Below are 20,597 nucleotides of genomic sequence, written 5' to 3'. Positions count from 1 at the left end.
AAGCTGCATTGAAATGATTGATTGCAGAATCTGGTTTCGCTGCTGTCCGACTTGGAACTTGTCACCGTTTCTCGTATGTGGGAGCCTGGTCAGTTGTATTGGGAAACAGTCTCTCGAATCAAGTACTTGCTCGTACAGTCCGCACAGTGACATAGACTGCGAATTTACACACACTGTGGTTGGTTCTTCTTGTTCCGCCCTATCCTGCGGCGGCTGTTTGCAAATTTTGTTTGTAGCCTTCCTCGGTCGTGATTTGGCGTGAACAGAGACTCTCATACATGATTACATGGTTCTAAGTGTATGAAGTTGACATCCACATGTGTGGAAAGCCCTGCAAAAGTGGCTGCAAAATGGTCATGCCCACAAAAGCAACCATGCCCATATTTAGAGAATGTGGGGCACCAAGTGTGAGTTACGCTTTAGTGGCATGCGAAAGAACAAAAAAATGGCTGTGGCTCAGCTAAGGTTAAGCCCAGGATGCGAAGCATACTAGCCTCTATTTTTGTTGTTGAACCACTGTTTAGCCTGGTGAACTGCTGTTGCTTGGCTATATTTGGTTCGGCTAGACGAAGAAACAACTCATGCGTTACTCTGCTTCGCCTTCAAGAGTGGAACGCGACAGCGTTCCCGTCGACCCGCCAAGGGGTGTAAGACAATGGGCTATGGCGCAGCGACTACGCGCCCCGCATTGGACGCGGTGAGCGTCGAGCAACGCAGCGTTCGGCGCGGCAAGGAAATGTGCGCCTGAGCAAGCGACGCACGCCTGAGCGTTAGAAACAGCTTGTTTCTAAGGCAACACCGCATTCACTAGAGGCGCTTTTGTACCGCCTTGAAGCATCGTACTCGTGGCTCAGTGGTAGCGTCTCCGTCTCACACTCCGGAGACCCTGGTTCGATTCCCACCCAGCCCATCTTGCAAGAGTCGAGCCAAAGCCATCTAGAAAATCAGTCTCTGTAGCACGCCGCAACCTTCGCTTCTCATTCCAACGGGCAGCTCTGTCTCCAGGAGGCATCTCACCTCGTGAGTGTCTAGCCGCGACGCCGCGAGCGACGGCGCGAGTTGCAGCCCCGTTTCTCCTCTGTCGTGACGTCACGGTGTGACGTGGTCAGCCTTGAAGGCGACGGCGCGAGTTGAAGCCCCGTTTCTCCTCTGTCGTGACGTCACGGTGTCACGTGGTATTGCCCACTGCTGTCATGCGGGTCTTAGCCCACTGTTGTCATGCGGGTCTTAGCCAATGTACAGTGTGTTGTCTGAACCTTATGCGGTGACTGAATCCCGACTCTCATTTGATAATGGTAACCATCTGCTCCTGCAGTCCACATAGCGACAAAGACTCCCAATTTGCATGCACCGTAATTGGTGCTCTCCCCGCGCGACCTTCCCTGCTGCAGCCGCGGGCAAATTATGCTTATGGACCTTCATCGGCCGTGATGTGGCCTGAGCGGAGACCAGCACACGTGATTACATGGTCCGAAGTGTATGAAGTTGATAGCCACATGATTTTAAAGGTCTGCAAAAGTGGCTGCAAAATGGTGATGCCCATGTTGAGAATGTGGGGCACCAAGCATTAGTTACGCATTAGCGGCCCCCGGAAAAACAAAAAGAAACGTACACGTTGGAAAGGAGGTAACGCTAAAGTGCCAGGTAGTCCCTGTCGCTGTGTTGGCCGAGGCAGCAGTTGCCTAAGTCAGTCGATTGCTTCATAATGCAAGTTGCTAGTTGCTAACCTCGTAAACGTTTCTGATTCACTGCTTCGAGAAATGACAACCAACCAGAGTGTTTTTTTTTATTGCGATGCTAATTATAGTAACACTTCGGGCTAATTTTCCTCGTCGCCATCACCGCGATGTGACGCATAAAGTCCAAGTGCGGTGACATTCTATCGCGACCCACACGTCTTATGCTGTGGGTGCGAGGGAAGTGAGGGTGAGCGCGCCCAAGTTGCTAATGTCCAGCGGCGAATGCCGGTGTAAACAGCTCGCATTAATGGTTTTAGCGTATATCGCTATGCAAATTTTATTTTTTGCTTTTCTACGAGAAGGTGCACTGCTTTTCTTCTGCCAATAAAGTCGCACGTCCTGTTCACTCACTTGTGGCTTGTTTGTATGGGCGTCAGTAGAGGCTCTTTAGTCTCCTGGCAATTAAAACGCGGCAGCTGAGGCACACCGCAAAGCCAGCAAGGCGAGCACGGCGCGTACCCAGCGTACGCTACTGGTAAAAAGCGGCCATATTGAATATTGCACTAAAAATGCATTACCGCTTCCGGTTTAGGTAACGCCATCTGTCGGGCCCCCCGTTAAGTTCCATGCGCTGCCACTTCTTATTTTCGAACCACTGTGGAAGGTACAGTTTCTCTTCTCTAATGTTGGTTCTTTATTCTATGGTTACACTATATCTAGTACCAGCTGATCTTAGTCGGCAACAAGCCGACCCAGCATACGGGCCGAACCTCGGTAAAGAAGGCATAGAAATTGTAGCTTTTATAAATAATTTATGGACCCAATCGCACATATCCGTCGCACTAAGGGTATTCAGGTACCTTTCGTTTTCTCACAGTGAAATTCCGTACGCAACAGAATACCGCGTGTGTGTGTGTGTGCGTGTGTGCGTGCGTGTGTGTGTGTGTGTGTGTGTGAGTGTGCGTGCGCGCGCGCGCGCGCGCGCGCGCGCGCGCGCGTGTGTGTGTGTGTGTGTGTGTGTGTGTGTGTGTGTGTGTGTGTGTGTGTGTGTGTGTGTGTGTGTGTGTGTGTGTGTGTGTGTGTGTGTGTGTGTGTGTGTGTGTGTGTGTGTGTGTGTGTGTGTGCGCGCGCGCGCGTGTGTGTGGTTTTAGCACAAACTCCTTTTATCTGTCGTATAACCAACTAGCCCAGCAGTTCACTCTTTTAATATATATATACTTACATGCATACATACATACGAATATATATTCCAGATACTGTCCTTGGTGCCATTCTTTGGTGACTATAATATGTAGTCCCCAAACAGTGATAGCAGGGACAGTATAGGGCAAATTATCTGCAGTTCCTAATTGAATAGAATAAATCATAAATAAATGGAAATGAAAGTGGATGAAAAAAGAACTGGCCGCACATGGGATACGAACACATGTCTTCGCATTACGGGTGCTATGCTCTTACCAAATGGGCTACCGCGGCGCCGTTTTTCCATCCACGTTCTGCGGTATTCATGTCAATCTACCAGAACTATGACAAATGTTTACGCAGACATGACGCCTGCAGCACAAAGGATGTTTCACATCCGCCGCCAAGGCCGCGAGAGGTGGCGCTGGGTAACACTCCCAAAATTAGTTTTTTTTTCATTGTTTGTTGGATTCTTATGATATGGCCAATAAAAATGGGGTCTGTCGCTTACCTTTATTCTCGTTCACGTATATACATACATACATACATGTTACATACATACATACACACAAATATTACATGTACAAATATACATGTATGTATGTATGTATGTATGTATGTACGTACGTAGGTACGTACGTACATACATACATACATACATACATACATACATACATACATACATACATACATACATACATACATACATACATACATACATACATACATACATACATACATACATACATACATACATACATACATACATACATATGGAGTCAACTGAGAGTGTAATAAAGTTGTTAGGCTTGTTGGTATATCATGATAGAGGCAAAAGGCGTAGCGCATCAGAAACAGTACACAGGAGGACCACAGATGACACACACGTTTGGCGCTAACTTTGAACGACCGGGTTCGCCTCGTGATAACATGGTCCATACTGCGCCACACGCTGCGTGTGCGAGTGAAGGCGTGTGAGTACAGTGTTGCCACGTCGGACAAAGCGGCGTAGCCCAAAGCTAGAGAAACTGTAGCCCAAATGTAGTCGAGCACAAAAGAGAGCAAAACAAATGTGTAGCCAACATAGCCATTTTATATTTGTATATACGTTTTCACATTCGACTACGGTAATACCTTTTTTGCACAACCCTTCGTAAGAAAAAGTGCGTGACACTGTGATGGTCGACCCTTGATATCCGCAACAGCGACATCATGCTTGCACACAGAACACATATTTGTTGGCCTAGGAAACTGAAGTTCCAACGAATCGTTGCTGAGGGAGAACCTGTCGAAATGAATATCGGATGTAAGCCCGAACAAAAACTTGGAGGACGCTTAAAGCGACTGAGAACTGGCCAGAATGTGTTGTAAAACGTTGATGTAAATGAAATGACCATTGTTTACAGTGATAGAATCAGGCACGCTGTTCGCAATTGAAGTAGGGATTATAATTTTAAATTGGCAAAGAATACCTCAAAGGTCAGTAAGTGGGGAGGCCTGGCAATGACATATTGGTACTTCGGATGTAGTCTATAATATTACTATAGGTCGGCTGTTTTCAAGTAAAACATATTTATTGCTTAAAATTGCAGTTGCTATAATATCAGACACTTGCGCTTTATTTTATGCGTCGGAAATCAAAAGCGCATGCATGGCTACGGCAACACGCTGAACTGCGTGTCGTGTGTAAAATCGTCGCTTCCTTTTCAAACCGATTGGTTTCGCTTTGGCTGTTTCACTCTTTCCTGACCGCTTCCATTGGACATAGTTATCACGCTAACGATAGTTTCAAACGCCGCTTTCGAGACCTTCCGAGCCGCTCACGTACACACTGCGTCATTGGACGCCAACGAGGAGAACCACATTTTTCTTTTCTAAGCAGTCAGGTTTTTTTCACGCCAGGCGGTAATTTTCGAATGCGCTCCGAAGTTCCGCGATCGTCAAAGCAGAAAGCAAAGATGGCCGCCTCCGGGAGTAGTGCGCGCGCTCCGAAAGATCGCAGATGTCGCGATTCCCGTGGGTCTGCGGCTGATTTTATCGATGGATCGAGCCGCAGCGAGTCTCGGGATGCTGCCTATTGGTCGGACTTTGACTCAGATAGCGGCGACGATGCAAAACAGCCCGGAACATGTGCGGCCGCAGCCCGGCATGCCCTGCTGTAGTACTTGCAGTGAAATGTTTGTAGCGGAATACCTGTTCAATGAAAAATTGTAATTATTTCGGAGATAGTGACCATTAGAAGGTAATACATTTTGTATATCTCATAATTTTTGTTACGGATATTCCTTAGTAGGCACAAGCGTGTCTTTACAAACTTTGTTCAATTTTATCCCACAACGTTGATTCTGGCAGTTTGCCTTTTTTTATGGCATATATCTCGTTAATAATACCTTTATGCATGAAAAGTGCATTCATTCTGAGTTTTCTTTATTATTACGTAAAATATTTACTGCAGCATTTCCTTCAGAGAAAAAAAAATCTGGCGTAACCTGCAAAATACACCTATTCTCCCCATGATAGGGGAAAAATTAAGTTAAGTATACGAAAGAACCTGGACAGGAAAAAATGAAAAGACGCAGCTATTACCGCAGAAATACTTACCACTTCGGAAAACATGAATCGCAGGAACGTTGAATTGCTATACAAAATACTTTGTCACAGTTACGGCCGCGCTTGTCGTCTGCTTCCCACTGATTCCGGCGTATTATCGCTACCGCGCTCACCTATCACCGCTTTGAGCAAGCTTTCAGTGAACGGCTACATCCTGACTGCAGATAAAAAATTCTGATAAAAAAATGCTCCATGGCGTTTTCCGCGTGAGCACTTCTTGGTTAGACACTCAGACCGGTAAGCTCTCCACTGCATTAAAAAATGGGTACCATGAAAATTGGTTCGCAGTCGCTTCAATCTTCGCCTTTAGGAGCTGAACGCGATAGCATTCAAGGATCCTCGACTGCTTCCCACGCTTCCCGGCAACTGCAGCTTATGTAACCATATTGTTTACCTGCAAACGCTGGAGGCAAACGATATGCACGAAGGCGAACTTCATGGTTTTGTTTTCTTTTTTCATGCAACCCTCACGGCAGGCGCCACCGCTGCCGCGGAGGCGAGTGCCGTCTGGATGGTGTTGCCAGAGGACCGAGCGGGGCGCGCCGCTCCTACTTGGCAGTGACAGCTTGGCCTCGTTTTTTTTTCCTTTGTCCCCTGTCCCGCTCAGGACTGCACTACAAAGTCTCATGGAAAACCAACTAGCCCAGACCATCACCAGCCTAATAAGACGTCTAACGGCAGCTGGAAAAAGGGTTTGTGTTCGAAGTTCCGCGTAACACGCATACGTTTTCTCGTATACTCAAATTGCAGTTCGACGCTACCATCTCTGCAGCTTGATTGTAAGTCGTACTATACGAATTTTCTGACGCGTTTTACTTTGAGAAATTCAGGTATTTGAGTCACGCATATGCGCCAGCCGAAGGGCCAACGTGATTCGGGATCATTTTTTTTTTTTCGCACACACAATGGCGCCGACGACGGACTTTCTGTGACACGTGGCCCTTAACGCTGTCGCGTTAAAGTCGCCCGCAAAGGAAAATGGCAATAAAGCATACCGTGAGAAACGCGGAGTAGGTCCAACGCGGTGCCCAACGCGATACTTCAACCAGACGCCTTTGCCATGGACACACTGGAGCCTGTCATCAATCCGTGTTTCCCTTCTTTAATGCTGGCGCCGCGAACGCCCGACTGCATTTCTCTCCGTTTCTGAGCATAATAGCCATGTTAGTACAGTGTACTGTGAAACACCCTCCACCCCCAGGTTCTTCCCGACGCCCGGTAATCGGGTGTCGGGATAAGACGAAGAAGATACGACGTTGCTGGCGTATATGTGAGCGTGATGAAGCGCGGTGCCAACCTAAGAGGAAGCTCTAGCTCAGGCCCAACTCCGACGCGGCCTATTCAAGTACATGTAAAAAGCAAAAACGTTTTTCTGAGATAACTCCTCGAACGACTTTGATGAAATTTGTTACATTTCAGAGAGAACGTTGAATTCTAGTGACTGCGGGAAACGGAATTTCGATTTAGGGCCTGAATTTTGTTAAAAAGGTTTTCAAATATTCGACCGTGTGAAAAAAAAATAGAAGCACTAAGTTTACGAATTCATAGCTCTGCATCAAGAGGAGATATCACGGTTCTGCAAGCGGAACCCACTATATCGTTCACAGCAGAGAAATCTCATATGTCATTTTACATATTAGGCGAATTTGTTGCGTTGGTTACAAGGGTTCTGCAAAAGATTTATTTCCATACTACTTATTTTTTTTATATTCATGTGCAACATATCACTTTTGTCCGCTTTATATGTACTATTAGATGCAATTCACATAATTTTATCATCCTTTTTCGTTGTTGTGTTACAGAGTTGTAAACTTGAGAGTTTTGTGTTCTGAAAATTTTCGATTTCTGCCGATTTTTAATAAAAATTTGACAACCTAACTAAAAAAGTCAAAAGCAAAAGTCACTAGATCTTAACTTTTTCTTTTAAATGCAACAAACCTAGTCAAATTTGGTGCAGTGGTTGCCGAGAAAAACGAATTCCCCCTCTACATGTATCTAAATAGGAGAACTCGAGCTAAAGCTTCCTCTTTAAGTTTGCCAAAGATAAAAGCCATCGGCTCAGAGAACGATGCACTAAGGGGCGGGGGGCGGCATTTCGCGAACACATGCACGAACGCACAGCCGTGCTGCCGGCTCAGCCGGTTAAAACATAGCCTTCGCATGGCACCGTGGAGGGGAGGGAAGGGAAGGGGGGTGTTGTACTTCGACCGCGCACGGTTGCGCGTTCAAGGGGTGCGCCGAACACGGCGCACCCCTTGAACGCGATCTGCTCAGGGGGCACAGTCTAGGTGCACCGACGGATCGCAGCTATGCGTGCGCTGTGTTCTCACCGCTCAGTTTGCATGCGCTGAAGCGATAGACAGCACGAAGGTCACTTCGCTCGCTGCTGCTGCCGCGATTCCTCACGCCAGCGTTTTGACCGCGAGCGTCCGCGGCCATCGAGTGTGGTGCGTTCACGTTTGCCTCTGCGAGCGGACACCATGCTTGTTAATTTAGCTAGTAAGCGAATGTGCACAAATGGGCGCTCTACTCCGGCGGCTGCTCCGTATGGCACGGCCGCGCGTGCCCTGTTTTGAATACGACCTGCGGTGCAGAGTCTAGGCGCACCGGGGGCCGATAGCTTGGTATGCCCTATATCACCCACACGCTTGCGTGTCACCCGCGTTCACGAAGTGAAACGTCACTGTCTCTTTTTGATCGCTATCCTTGTTTTCGTCTCTGTCCACGGCCGATCTGCGCCGCAGGCCTCCAGTAGGGTGCCTCGATGTGCGCGGCCCCATGCGCTCCGCATCAAGGCTTTGACCTATCATCTATAATGTACCCGAAAGGCTTATGGAAATCCGGCCTGCTTGTTTTGTTCAACAGACATGTCGTCTCACCACAAATAGTGATTTACCACAAAGCCGCAATATTTCATGTCGACCAAGAGCTATATCAAATCATTCCTGTGTAACTTTACTGCTGTACTGTGCTGTACATCCTATCCATTTTATCTGCATTCTAAACAAGGATGTGGAAACCTTATACGATTGTCCGAGCGTTTGGCGGCGACCTGCGCGACCACACCGCAGCACATTTTGTCCAGGGCTTGTCTCTACAGACGCAGAACCCACAACGGCACCTTCATGCAAAACAAACGTGAGTAGAGCAACGAATTAAAAGTGGTCGTTTTAAGCAATTAACCCTATAAAGCACGCAAACATATAAAAGCGGATGACCTTCTTATTATTCCATCACTATAGTATGGCAACAATGGTATGATGAATACTGCGTGACGAGAGACGGATGAAGAAGTAAGAATGACGACAATCTAACAATGGCGACGGCATCGCGACGATGGTATGACAACGAATGCGTGAAGACGACACAGTGAGAACGGTGGCCTGACAACGGTATGAGAAGAATTGGATGACGGCGGGTGTATGATGACAATGCCGTGACGAAGACTGCAACACGAAGCGCGTGTGACGACGCTGGCGTGACAACGACGCCATCACGAGAGTCCGAAAAGCCTGTGGCGATATCGACGTCCACAAATCAACGTGCGTAGATCGCGAGTAACCGGCTTTTGTACAGCGGTTTGTGTTGCTGTCGCCGTTTTTTGTAGATCACCATTCTCGCCACATTTTTATGCTGTTGCATAAACATCAGTTGCAACTCTTCCTCAAAGACAGCTCCGATGCGTCAGTCCAGCTGTCAAGGAGACTCCCCATCCGCAATCAGCTTATCCCAACCAAGAGGGAGATCATCTTAGTGACACGGAACGGCCATGACGGCCTAACGACGACCGTTTAACGACGGCACAGCGACTACGAAGGAATGACAACAATCGCATGACGACACGGCTTTTTAAACAGCCAGCATTAGGCCGTCATGGCCATTCCATATCCCTACGATCTCACTCTTGGTTACGATCAACTGATTGCGGATGGGGACTCGCTCCTTGACAGTTGGATTATTGCTACTACGAAATGGCGACGGTGAATAGCCACGAAGGCACAACGATGGTTGTATGACGGAGACGTCTTGATGACGATGTATTGACGATAATGGCGCGACAAAAATGGCTTGACGACATCACTGACGAGGACAACATGATTTGGAAGGAACGACGACGCCAGTATGGCGATAGTGGAGTGATGAGGCTGGAGTGATGACGACGGCACGATAACAACGGGATGACGGTATAATTATTAGGATGACATGACGACTACAGCGTGACAACAATACATATGACGACAGCTTTTGAAGATGACTGCGTGACGTCAAGGGAATAACGATAGTGGGAAGGAAGGTGAAAAATACAAGAGTGTTTGCGCTGGAGCTCACGTCTGCACTTGCGTACATCTTCTGCCGCACTGGTTCACATTGAGTTTCGCTGTATCTGTCACTGTCTTTCGCTGTACGTGGACGGCGAAAGATCGACGACTACGATGTGACAATAAAGGTGTGTGTGTTGGAGCTCGCGTCTGCACATGCGTGGTCGAGCTGCCTCCTCTGGCCGCCTCGTTTCGCGTTATATGCGACACTGAGATGCACAGTACCTGATCTGCACTATGCGACAGCGTGACACGACGCCATGGGGAAAGTGGGACGACGACCATGGTATAACAACGACGCAATGGCAACGATGGCATGACAACGATGCGAGGAGATTAGGATGGAGACCACGGTGTGAAGACGGTGACGTGAAGACGAGTGCATAACGAAGTCTGTATGAAGACAATAGCGTGACGATGGCAGCAGTTCGAGGGCAGGAAAACGAAAGTAAAATGACAGCGATGGAATGGCCACGACGGCATGAAGACGATTGTGTGACGACGATACCATGTCAGCGATGGGAGGAAAATGACATGGCGAAGAGGGTATAACGTCAACGGCATGACGACAGTCAGAGGACGAATTTGGAATGAAGACCATGCAAAGGCCACGAAGGCGTTATGATAATTAGCACATAAATAGTTGCCCCAGTTATCGGACAGGTCACTGGGTCTGTGTAAAAGACCGGTCGACGACGGCATGGCAAGAGTCAAATGACGAAGCTGGAATGACGACCATGGACCGACCACGACGCGACCAAGGCCAAGAGCACATATCTAGTGGCCCAAGCTAGTACAAAACTTGGGTCATGGGGTCGGCGCAATAGGATAGGATAGGATAGGATAGGATGGATGGATGGATGGATGGATGAATGGATGGATGGATGGATGGATGGATGGATGGATGGATGGATGGATGGATGGATGGATGGATGGATGGATGGATGGATGGATGGATGGTTGGATTGATCGATGGATGAATGATGGATGGATGGTTGAATGGATGGATGGATTGATCGATGGATGAATGATAGATAGATAGATAGATAGATAGATAGATAGATAGATAGATAGATAGATAGATAGATAGATAGATAGATAGATAGATAGATAGATAGATAGATAGATAGATAGATAGATAGATAGATAGATAGATAGATAGATAGATAGATAGATAGATAGATAGATAGATAGATAGATAGATAGATAGATAGATAGATAGATAGATAGATAGATAGATAGATAGATAGATAGATAGATAGATAGATAGATAGATAGATAGATAGATAGATAGATAGATAGATAGATAGATAGATAGATAGATAGATAGATAGATAGATAGATAGATAGATAGATAGATACTGCAGTCAGAAATTCCACTGGAGCTTCCAGCATGCTAAGGAAGACGAAAGGAAAAAGGAAAGCACGTGGTGGATCGATAGCAGCTCTCAACCACCTGTCACTCCGTTTATACTGGAAGATTAGAAAAGGAAAGCACAGGCCTAGACTGCACACACAGGATAGTCGCAGCGCAAGCTGAACAAGAGTTTCCAAAGAAGACCGTCGTAAACTTATTTAACACCGTATCTGCAAGTAGTAACGGTATTACAAGTCGTGCGTTTATTTGCATAGGTTTATTCAAACACATTCAGGTGTGCTTTATGATCAGAAAAGTAGGTCGAGAAGGACATTCAGCGGGGCAAAATGGTAATTTGATGTAAATAAAAAGTCCAAACAAGAACTGGTGTGCGAAGACCTGCACTGTGTATTTGACACATATTCCATGCCGAGGTCTTCTTGAACACTGGGTACGAACCAGGCGTTGTGAGGATCCTTTGTGTTTATGTTTGGGCACATCGTGGTGAGGAACAAAGGTATGTGCCAAGAAGTCCGCAATCGCCCCATGTTGAGTGCCTGACGACCCATACACTGAGGCAATCACAATGCCCTCGGAGTTACGCCTTGCGCACACCTCGTGAAATTCTACGTCCGGTGTTCCTACGAGTTTGAATGGCACCCACGCATTTTCCCGTTCGTATATTGCCATATCTGAGGCCCGGTGCACAGTTCGATTTGCTGACACGACACACCTGCAGCCGGTGACCTCATGTGGACGACCCCAAGTCTCGGAGAAGCATAATAGGGACACTCGCATGAAGATGTCATTGTGCATGACGTCAAGCCTGTAAGCAGTCAGAGAACGTACTTTCAGAAAGCAGGTGACAAACCTATAGGGCTGATCAAGCAGTAAAAAGAGACGTAGCATGATTTTGTCAAGGCGATGTTCTTAGAGTCTACGGAGTTGGCCACGCAGTGCTCGATCTGCGTTTTCGGCCGTGTGGTAAAATGTGAGGTCGTCTTAAGCGTTCGGGATGTAAAGGCCATCAAGCGAAGTGGCTCAGCACTGTTCCGCGTACACAAATTGGAGGATCACATTTGTTGCATTCGTAAACAACGCTAGTAGATGTGCCACTCTGAGACTTTTGAATCGTTATTTCCCTAGAGTGTACCACGGGAAACTTTGCGTGGAGGCATGTGATGTCAACCTGTTTTATTGCTACCCACTCGGGGCGGACCGCGCTCCCGACTTCACTGCGCAACGGTGTCGCCTTTAGCCATGGCACTTTCAGTGGCACCACAATTGAACTTCAGCCACAGCCTTCTTGAGAGTTCCGAATCGCCTACCTCAGTGAAGGCAAGGTTCCCAACCACACCATTGACCAACCCGTCCATTACGTCTGCGTCGACAGTTATCATATACGGCGAAGCTCCCGGACCTCATTTTCGGTTGCTCGCACCTGATGGTCCGCACTGCGAACTTCCCGGACCTCATTTTCGTCTGCTAGCACGTGAGGGTGTGAACGGCGACGCTTCCGGGGCACATTTTGCGCTGCATGCACACTGGGGTCTTCGTGGCGAAGCTGCCGGGCAGCATTTTCGGTAGCATGCACTTGATCGTCTCGGCGGCGAAGCTGTCGGGCCGCATCTCCAACAGCACGCACGAGGCGGTCTTCGCGGCGAAGTCATTTTGCACAGTTTTTTTTTTTTCGGAACGACGACGACGGCGACATGCGGCTTGTGCTGCTCTCTGCACAGTGGTCTGCTGAACCCTAACTTGCCTGACTGCAGCCGCACGCGTACCTCCACGAGTGGCGTCTGTCATCAAAGCCTTGCCGCGGCAAATATTCTACGTCCTTCAGCTGCTACTGCCTCGTTCAAATACACCAGTCACGCTAACAGCGACAAAAATTATAAACGCTACAGACAGCCTCCTAGCTACACCGCAATAGCTTTTACTTCTGCCTGCGAAGATCACTGTGCTGTGCTGTGAGGCGTACACGTACGCATTGCACAGAAACAGTATGCTGTGCAGCCCTCATGATATTGACCATACCACCACCCTCCTTCCTCTTCACATCCTATCTCTCTTATTCCCCAAACCCCTTACGCAGTGTGGAGTAGCACGCTAGAGGTACTTCACACAGACTTCTCCACCTTTCTGCCATCAAATATTATATCTGTCTCTTTTTTCTTCAACAGCGGTTAGTAGTTTTTGAGGAGGCGCCATAACGCGTTGCGAAGAGGTGACACAGGCAGCAAGACTAGGCGGTGCACATGTAACATCCCTTGATACGTGTCACGATACGATGCAAGTGGAAACAGGAGAGTCCAAAGCACTCAGTCTGCAGCAACAGTAACACGATTGGTTTGGTTTGGTTTTGGTGCGTATAGGTATGGCTCAACCCACTACCGGGGATCGGCTATGAATCAGGCGGTGGTATGAAGAACGGACCGTTTTATTCCGCGCGCTAGTGACACTTCTTCTTGTTCGCTATGTTTCTTCTAAGCGGCGATATGTCTTCATTTCACCATTGTGCTTGATGCACTACAGACGCGCCATTTTCCTTCCTTTCAAGGGATGCATCTTGCCAATGTCCAAGCTAAGCGTGGGCATGAAAGAAACACTAAATGACGAATCAATTGGGTAATCATGGCTTTATACGCATCACAATATGTAATTGCAATTGAAAGTGAGCACGTGTCGATGCTACGCGGCAGGCCTGTGAGATCGCGTGACTTCTCGCGCGCTATGCGATAGCTGCGGCAGAAACCGGACACTGGCGGCGGCGTACAACATCGCCAACAAAAACGGAATGAGCCTATAACAGCTTACGCGGCAAGAAACTTACGGCAGCGGAGTTCTCATGATGGCCTTCGATGGTAATGCGATTAGCACTCGATTAATGTGGCAATACATCTTCGTTCTGAAGTCACGTTCATTTGATATCTGTAGTGTCATTCTGAGAGAGACAGACAGAGAGAGAGAGAGAGAGCACCCTCTAATGAAAAGCAGAGATTTTAGCCAGCGTAACGACATTGCTGACATGCTAGTCTGCGTGGGGAAGGAAATTTGGAGAGAAAAACCGAAGGCGAAAGAAGCAAAAAAAAAAGAATAATTTAGAGAGAGAAAGAAAAATTTATTTACAGAATGGCAGAGAGGTCGGCCTGAGCTATAACTTGCTCTGGCCTGCTACTATACAAGGAATAACCTAAACAAAAAAATTTGGGTACTGCCTTTTCATACTCATGGGCAACGGTGTCAATTGTTAGAGTCCTTAAGTGTATGCACCGTACTACAATGAGGTGCCAGAATCTGCCGCGTGAGAAGTGCATGAGGGTGACAGAGTCGAACTAAGGTTTCTCGAGTTGACCAATGTTTTCTAAGTATGCAAATAAAAAGCTCATCGCATGCCTCTGCTGCGTGAGGCTGGCTAGAGGGCCTAAGACACAGTCAAATGATAAACGTCTCTGTGTAAGTGAACGCATGCAATGTTCATGCAAACCACGCTCGTCGGCACACGCTCGAAACTCAAACAGAATATGCTCCACGGTTTCAACTCAGCCATAGTTGTTTCAGTGCGGACTTGTCACTTGACCGAAGCAGTACCGTAAGCAGTTTCCATAGGCGGTGTTCACTCGAAGGCGAGGTCATTCTTATACTTCTATTGTTTGGGCCATATTCGATATACCCCAGTACTTTCCCACTTAGCTATGGCCCTTGTTGCCGTAACCAAGCGTCGTCATGTCGCCATGAACATGGCGACATGGCAACGACTGCATAAAGACGATGAAGTGACAACGACGGAATGACGGAGAAGGAACGACGTCGACGAAAAGACAAATGCGGTAACGACGACAGGACCACGTCAATGAAAGGACAATTGACGGACAATGGGATGATGAGGACAATGGAAGGGTGAGGGAATGCATGACGACGAACACGTGATGACGTTGGCATGACGACAACCGAGTGACGAAGCTCCAATAATGACAACGCCAGAATGAGTGCACAATAGTGTCAACGCCAGAATAATGATTGAATGGCGACACCATAATTAGGATGGGATAAAAAAGCAGGAACGAAGTCGATAGATCGACGGAGAGTGGTATGACGACTATAGAATGACGTCACTAAAGTGATGAGGATGATAAAACGACAGCGTGACGACGAAAGCGTGACAACAGTGGTATGACGGCGACTGGTGAGATGAGAGCTGGGTGACCAAGTTAGAGTGAAGTCGATGGCGGGACGAGAATCGCATGACGACGACACGCGAGATGAACGTGAGAGGGATATATGTCCCTCTCGTGTTCTTCTGTGTTGCTCGAAGCATGGAACCACGACTAGTATTGTCAATGGGTCTTGGACACGTAGTCTGCGTATATTTACAGTGACTAAAACAATAACTAAACATAAAATTTTATTTTTTCATTCAGTGTGTGAAACGGTAGCGCGTTCTTTTGCAGTTGCTGTTCCGGTGCGCTTGTTTTCGGCTGCTTACTGTGCAAATGTTAGCAACTGATACAGACGATGCCGGTTACGTCCGCCACAATTCTTTCCCACAGAAACGCGCTTTTGCGCCCTCCCAGAGGTCGTAGAATATTCCCCGACGACCAACTGAATTATGGCCACGCAAAACCAATAAGCGGTGAGCGTGTCACTTAACGAATTACCTCTAAGTACCTTGCCCCCCATGCCAAGCAGACCTCAATACATTGCCAAGCGTTGTACACAAGAGTACACAACGAAAAGAAGCAAAAGCCACCAGGAGCCGACACTTGTCAATCGAATCGGAAACGGCCCGATTCATAGCCGCGTCGGTCAAATAACCCAAGCCAAGATGAGTAAGCTGTTTAATAACCGGCACGGCAGCGTCGGTCATTAAATATATCAGTCAGGGTCTCAAACGGCTCATCGCCATAGCTGGGAACACTCGGCCTCCTTGGACGGTTCGGTGAATTCGTGCTCTAAATACCTCTGCACAGTGCTCACAACCTTGGTGCGGCTGTAGGCTCCGTGAGTGTTGAGCGACGAGCAGGTGTCGCGGAAGTCGTCGTAGTCCAGGTCGTAGATGGCCACGCCGAACTTCAGCTTGCTGTTGTTGGCCTTGATGAGGCAGAGCTTCTTGCACAGGCTCTGCTCGTTGTCGTACACGAACATGAGCCGCTTCACCGGGTCGTAGGCGCGCATGGCGTAGTGCTGCGCCTCGTGCAACAGGTTGCCCGAGTAGGGCGGTGTTCTGACCACATTGCAGTAGCCGCCGTATTGGTCCCCCTTGATGCCGCCCGTGAGGCAGGGCGCGAAGACCTCGGGCTTGGCGCTCGGCTTCAGCCTGAACCAACGACCCTTCAACGAGACGGAGATGGAGATCGCTGGTCCGTCGGGCTGCAAAGCGATGGCCGCCATGGCTCGCGCGGCGTCGTGCAAGTCGTGCTCCTCCGGAAACCCCGTAGGCTTCTGCAGCATGGCTGGCGGCGTGGCGATGCACCGGCTCTTCTCTGAATCACCCCGCATCTGGTGGCCCAGCGAGATGAACAGATCCGGCTTGAAGGTGTTCTTGAACTTGGCTTTGAAGTAGTCGGTCCACTGGATAGTGGCGGACTGCGCGGCCAGGATGACGGACGTGCGGTGTACTACATTCCCGAGTGCGCGTTTTAGCACCAGGAGTGTCACGAACACCTCGTCCATTTGGGCCTCAGTCACGCCGTGCGTGGGACAGTCGATTACGCCGTAGTGAAACAATTTGTAGTCCAAGTAAAGAAAGATGTCGCCGCTCTTCAGATCGCGTGCGAGTTCCTTGTGATGATGGAAGCTGAAGCCCAAACCGAACTGCGAAATGCTGCCCTCGGATTCCTTCGCTTTCACAAGGAAGCTGTGTAAGTCTTCGTGCCAGTCGTGGTCAAGTCGGTTGCGATTATTCTTGAACATCGAGTCGAAGATGATATAGTCGCACAGACCATCCTGCGGATAGACGGTGTGGTTGCCTGACCGGTCACCGATGGTGCACAGAAGCGAAATAGGTTTTATGAATCCCTTTGGGACCGGAGGTGGCGTAGTAGGCCGAGTTCGCCGAGTTCGCGGAGGAGGAGGAGGTGGCGGAGGTGGTGGTGCAGGGCGTTTAGTTGTCGGAGGAGGCGGAGGAGGAGGAGGTGGCGGTGGAGGGCGTTTAGTTGTTCTAGGTGGTGGAGGACGTTTAGTTGTCGGAGGAGGTGGTGGAGGGCGTCTAGTTGTCGGAGGAGGTGGAGGAGGAGGTGGTGGAGGGCGTTTAGTTGTTGTAGGTGGTGGAGGACGTTTAGTTGTCGGAGGAGGTGGCGGAGGGCGTCTAGTTGTCGGATGAGGCGGGGGAGGAGGTGGAAGAGGGCGTTTAGTTGTCGGAGGAGGTGGTGGACGGCGTTTAGCTGTCGTAGGAGGCGGAGGAGGCGGAGGAGGCGGAGGAGGAAGTGGTGGACGGCGTTTAGTTGTTGCAGGAGGCGGAGGAGGTGGAGAAGGAGGTGGTGGACGGCGTTTAGCTGTCGTAGGAGGCGGAGGAGGAGGTGGTGGACGGCGTTTAGTTGTCGCAGGAGGCGGAGGAGGAGGAGGTGGTGGACGGCGTTTAGTTGTCGGAGGAGGTGGTGGACGGCGTTTAGTTGTCGCAGGAGGCGGAGGAGGTGGAGGAGGAGGTGGTGGACGGCGTTTAGTTGTCGGAGGAGGTGGTGGACGGCGTTTAGTTGTTGTAGGTGGTGGAGGACGTTTAGTTGTCGGAGGAGGTGGCGGAGGGCGTCTAGTTGTCGGATGAGGCGGGGGAGGAGGTGGAAGAGGGCGTTTAGTTGTCGGAGGAGGTGGTGGACGGCGTTTAGCTGTCGTAGGAGGCGGAGGAGGCGGAGGAGGAGGTGGTGGACGGCGTTTAGTTGTTGCAGGAGGCGGAGGAGGTGGAGGAGGAGGTGGTGGACGGCGTTTAGCTGTCGTAGGAGGCGGAGGAGGCGGAGGAGGAGGTGGTGGACGGCGTTTAGTTGTCGCAGGAGGCGGAGGAGGAGGAGGTGGTGGACGGCGTTTAGTTGTCGGAGGAGGTGGTGGACGGCGTTTAGCTGTCGTAGGAGGCGGAGGAGGCGGAGGAGGAGGTGGTGGACGGCGTTTAGTTGTCGCAGGAGGCGGAGGAGGAGGAGGTGGTGGACGGCGTTTAGTTGTCGGAGGTGGTGGTGGACGGCGTTTAGTTGTCGCAGGAGGCGGAGGAGGTGGAGGAGGAGGTGGTGGACGGCGTTTAGTTGTCGGAGGAGGTGGTGGACGGCGTTTAGTTGTCGCAGGAGGCGGAGGAGGTGGAGGAGGAGGTGGTGGACGGCGTTTAGTTGTCGGAGGAGGTGGTGGACGGCGTTTAGTTGTTGTAGGTGGTGGAGGACGTTTAGTTGTCGGAGGAGGTGGCGGAGGGCGTCTAGTTGTCGGATGAGGCGGGGGAGGAGGTGGAGGAGGGCGTTTAGTTGTCGGAGGAGGTGGTGGACGGCGTTTAGCTGTCGTAGGAGGCGGAGGAGGCGGAGGAGGAGGTGGTGGACGGCGTTTAGTTGTTGCAGGAGGCGGAGGAGGTGGAGGAGGAGGTGGTGGACGGCGTTTAGCTGTCGTAGGAGGCGGAGGAGGCGGAGGAGGAGGTGGTGGACGGCGTTTAGTTGTCGCAGGAGGCGGAGGAGGAGGAGGAGGAGGTGGTGGACGGCGTTTAGTTGTCGCAGGAGGCGGAGGAGGTGGAGGAGGAGGTGGTGGACGGCGTTTAGTTGTCGGAGGAGGTGGTGGACGGCGTTTAGTTGTCGCAGGAGGCGGAGGAGGTGGAGGAGGAGGTGGTGGACGGCGTTTAGTTGTCGGAGGAGGTGGTGGACGGCGTTTAGTTGTTGTAGGTGGTGGAGGACGTTTAGTTGTCGGAGGAGGTGGCGGAGGGCGTCTAGTTGTCGGATGAGGCGGGGGAGGAGGTGGAGGAGGGCGTTTAGTTGTCGGAGGAGGTGGTGGACGGCGTTTAGCTGTCGTAGGAGGCGGAGGAGGCGGAGGAGGAGGTGGTGGACGGCGTTTAGTTGTCGCAGGAGGCGGAGGAGGCGGAGGAGGAGGTGGTGGACGGCGTTTAGTTGTCGCAGGAGGTGGTGGACGGCGTTTAGTTGTCGCAGGAGGCAGAGAAGGAGGTGGAGGGCGTTTAGGTGGCGGACGTCGCGGAGTCGCTTTTTTCACCGTAGTCGTGGTGACAGGTGTAGTAGTAGGCTTAGTACGTGTAATAGGAGATGGCCTTGTTTTTGCCGGTCTTGACGTTGTAGGGGGTGACCTAGTCCGTGTAGTGCGAGCTGTCACCGGAGGCGATGGTGGCGCTTTCGTTGTGGGGCGATCAGTAACCACTGGCCGTGGCGAAGGAGGTGGTGGGCGGCGTTTAGTTGTCGCAGGAGGCGGAGGAGGTGGTGGACGGCGTTTAGTTGTCGCAGGAGGCGGAGAAGGAGGTGGTGGAGGGCGTTTAGGTGGCGGACGTCGCGGAGTCGCTTTTTTCACCGTAGTCGTGGTGACGGGTGTAGTAGTAGGCTTAGTACGTGTAATAGGGGAGGGCCTCGTTGTTACCGGTCTTGACGTTGTAGGCGTGGCCTAGTCACTCTAGGGCGAGCGGTCACCCGTGGCGATGGTGGCGCTTTCGTTGTGGGGCGATCAGTCACCACTGGCCGTGGCGCGGAACGACCAGCGGGAAGGTATCTGGTCGTATATTCCATGTCATCGTCGTCACCTGAGTCATATTCGTCCAGCCCTGCCAATAGGAATAGCACGATGGCTATGGCGATGATGCACGCCAGGACGCAGCACACAACTGCGACGAGTGTGACGCTGTCGTCCGTTTCACTTTCATCATCGTTCGAAGAACCGGTCAGGGTCGACACTTCGAGGGCCGACTCGTCGACGCCGGATGTATCCCACTCGCTGTCCATCATCCGCGTGCTGTACTACATGAGTGGCTTCTGCTTGGTGTGGTCTCTCCTTCTCCGGTGCACCGGAATGGCGTTCTTTTCTTCGTGGATCGCTGGAACGCAGGAGACCGCGAGGACGCCAGGGCGCGTGATTGCTCTCGCGGAGCTTGCGCGTTTTCTTCTTAAATTATGGCGCTTGCCCGCTACACGGGCATAGAGTTACTACAAAAAATACGACACGAAACTAAATGTCGCAAAAAGTAAATGCCTCAATACTCAGTTATTGTTCAAGTGCGCAGAGTTCTATTGACTTCAGAATTTAGAAAAAAATACATATTACTGATTCGAATTTTAGGCCAACGAAACACATCCTATCTTGACGTTTCATCATCATCATCATCATCATCATCATCATCATCATCACCCGTGTTACGCCCACTGCAGGGCAAAGGCCTCTCCAACACGTCTCCAACTACCCCGGTCAGGTACCACTCGTGGCCATGTTGTCGCTGCAAACTTCCTAATCTCATCCGCCCACGTAACTTTCTGCCGTCCCCTGCTACGCTTCCCTTCC

At 50.2% G+C, this 20,597-nt stretch overlaps 1 protein-coding gene across 1 annotated transcript; it reads right to left on the bottom strand.

Moving 5' to 3' along the window:
• Positions 1-15,618: 15,618 nt before the first annotated feature.
• On the bottom strand, positions 15,619-20,044 carry LOC135919558 (adhesive plaque matrix protein-like). The gene is made up of 2 exons (XM_065453465.2): positions 19,778-20,044; positions 15,619-19,709 (listed from the first exon to the last, which is right to left on the bottom strand). The coding sequence occupies exons 1-2, from the start codon at positions 20,042-20,044 to the stop codon at positions 16,044-16,046; spliced, it is 3,933 nt and encodes a 1,310-aa protein (XP_065309537.1). The 3' UTR covers positions 15,619-16,043.
• Positions 20,045-20,597: the final 553 nt, after the last annotated feature.

The sequence above is a fragment of the Dermacentor albipictus genome, chromosome 3, assembly GCF_038994185.2.
Source record: "Dermacentor albipictus isolate Rhodes 1998 colony chromosome 3, USDA_Dalb.pri_finalv2, whole genome shotgun sequence".
NCBI lineage: Eukaryota > Metazoa > Arthropoda > Arachnida > Ixodida > Ixodidae > Dermacentor > Dermacentor albipictus.
The sequence above is the reverse complement of the archived record's forward strand: the minus strand, read 5'-3'. Positions and strand labels throughout refer to the sequence as shown.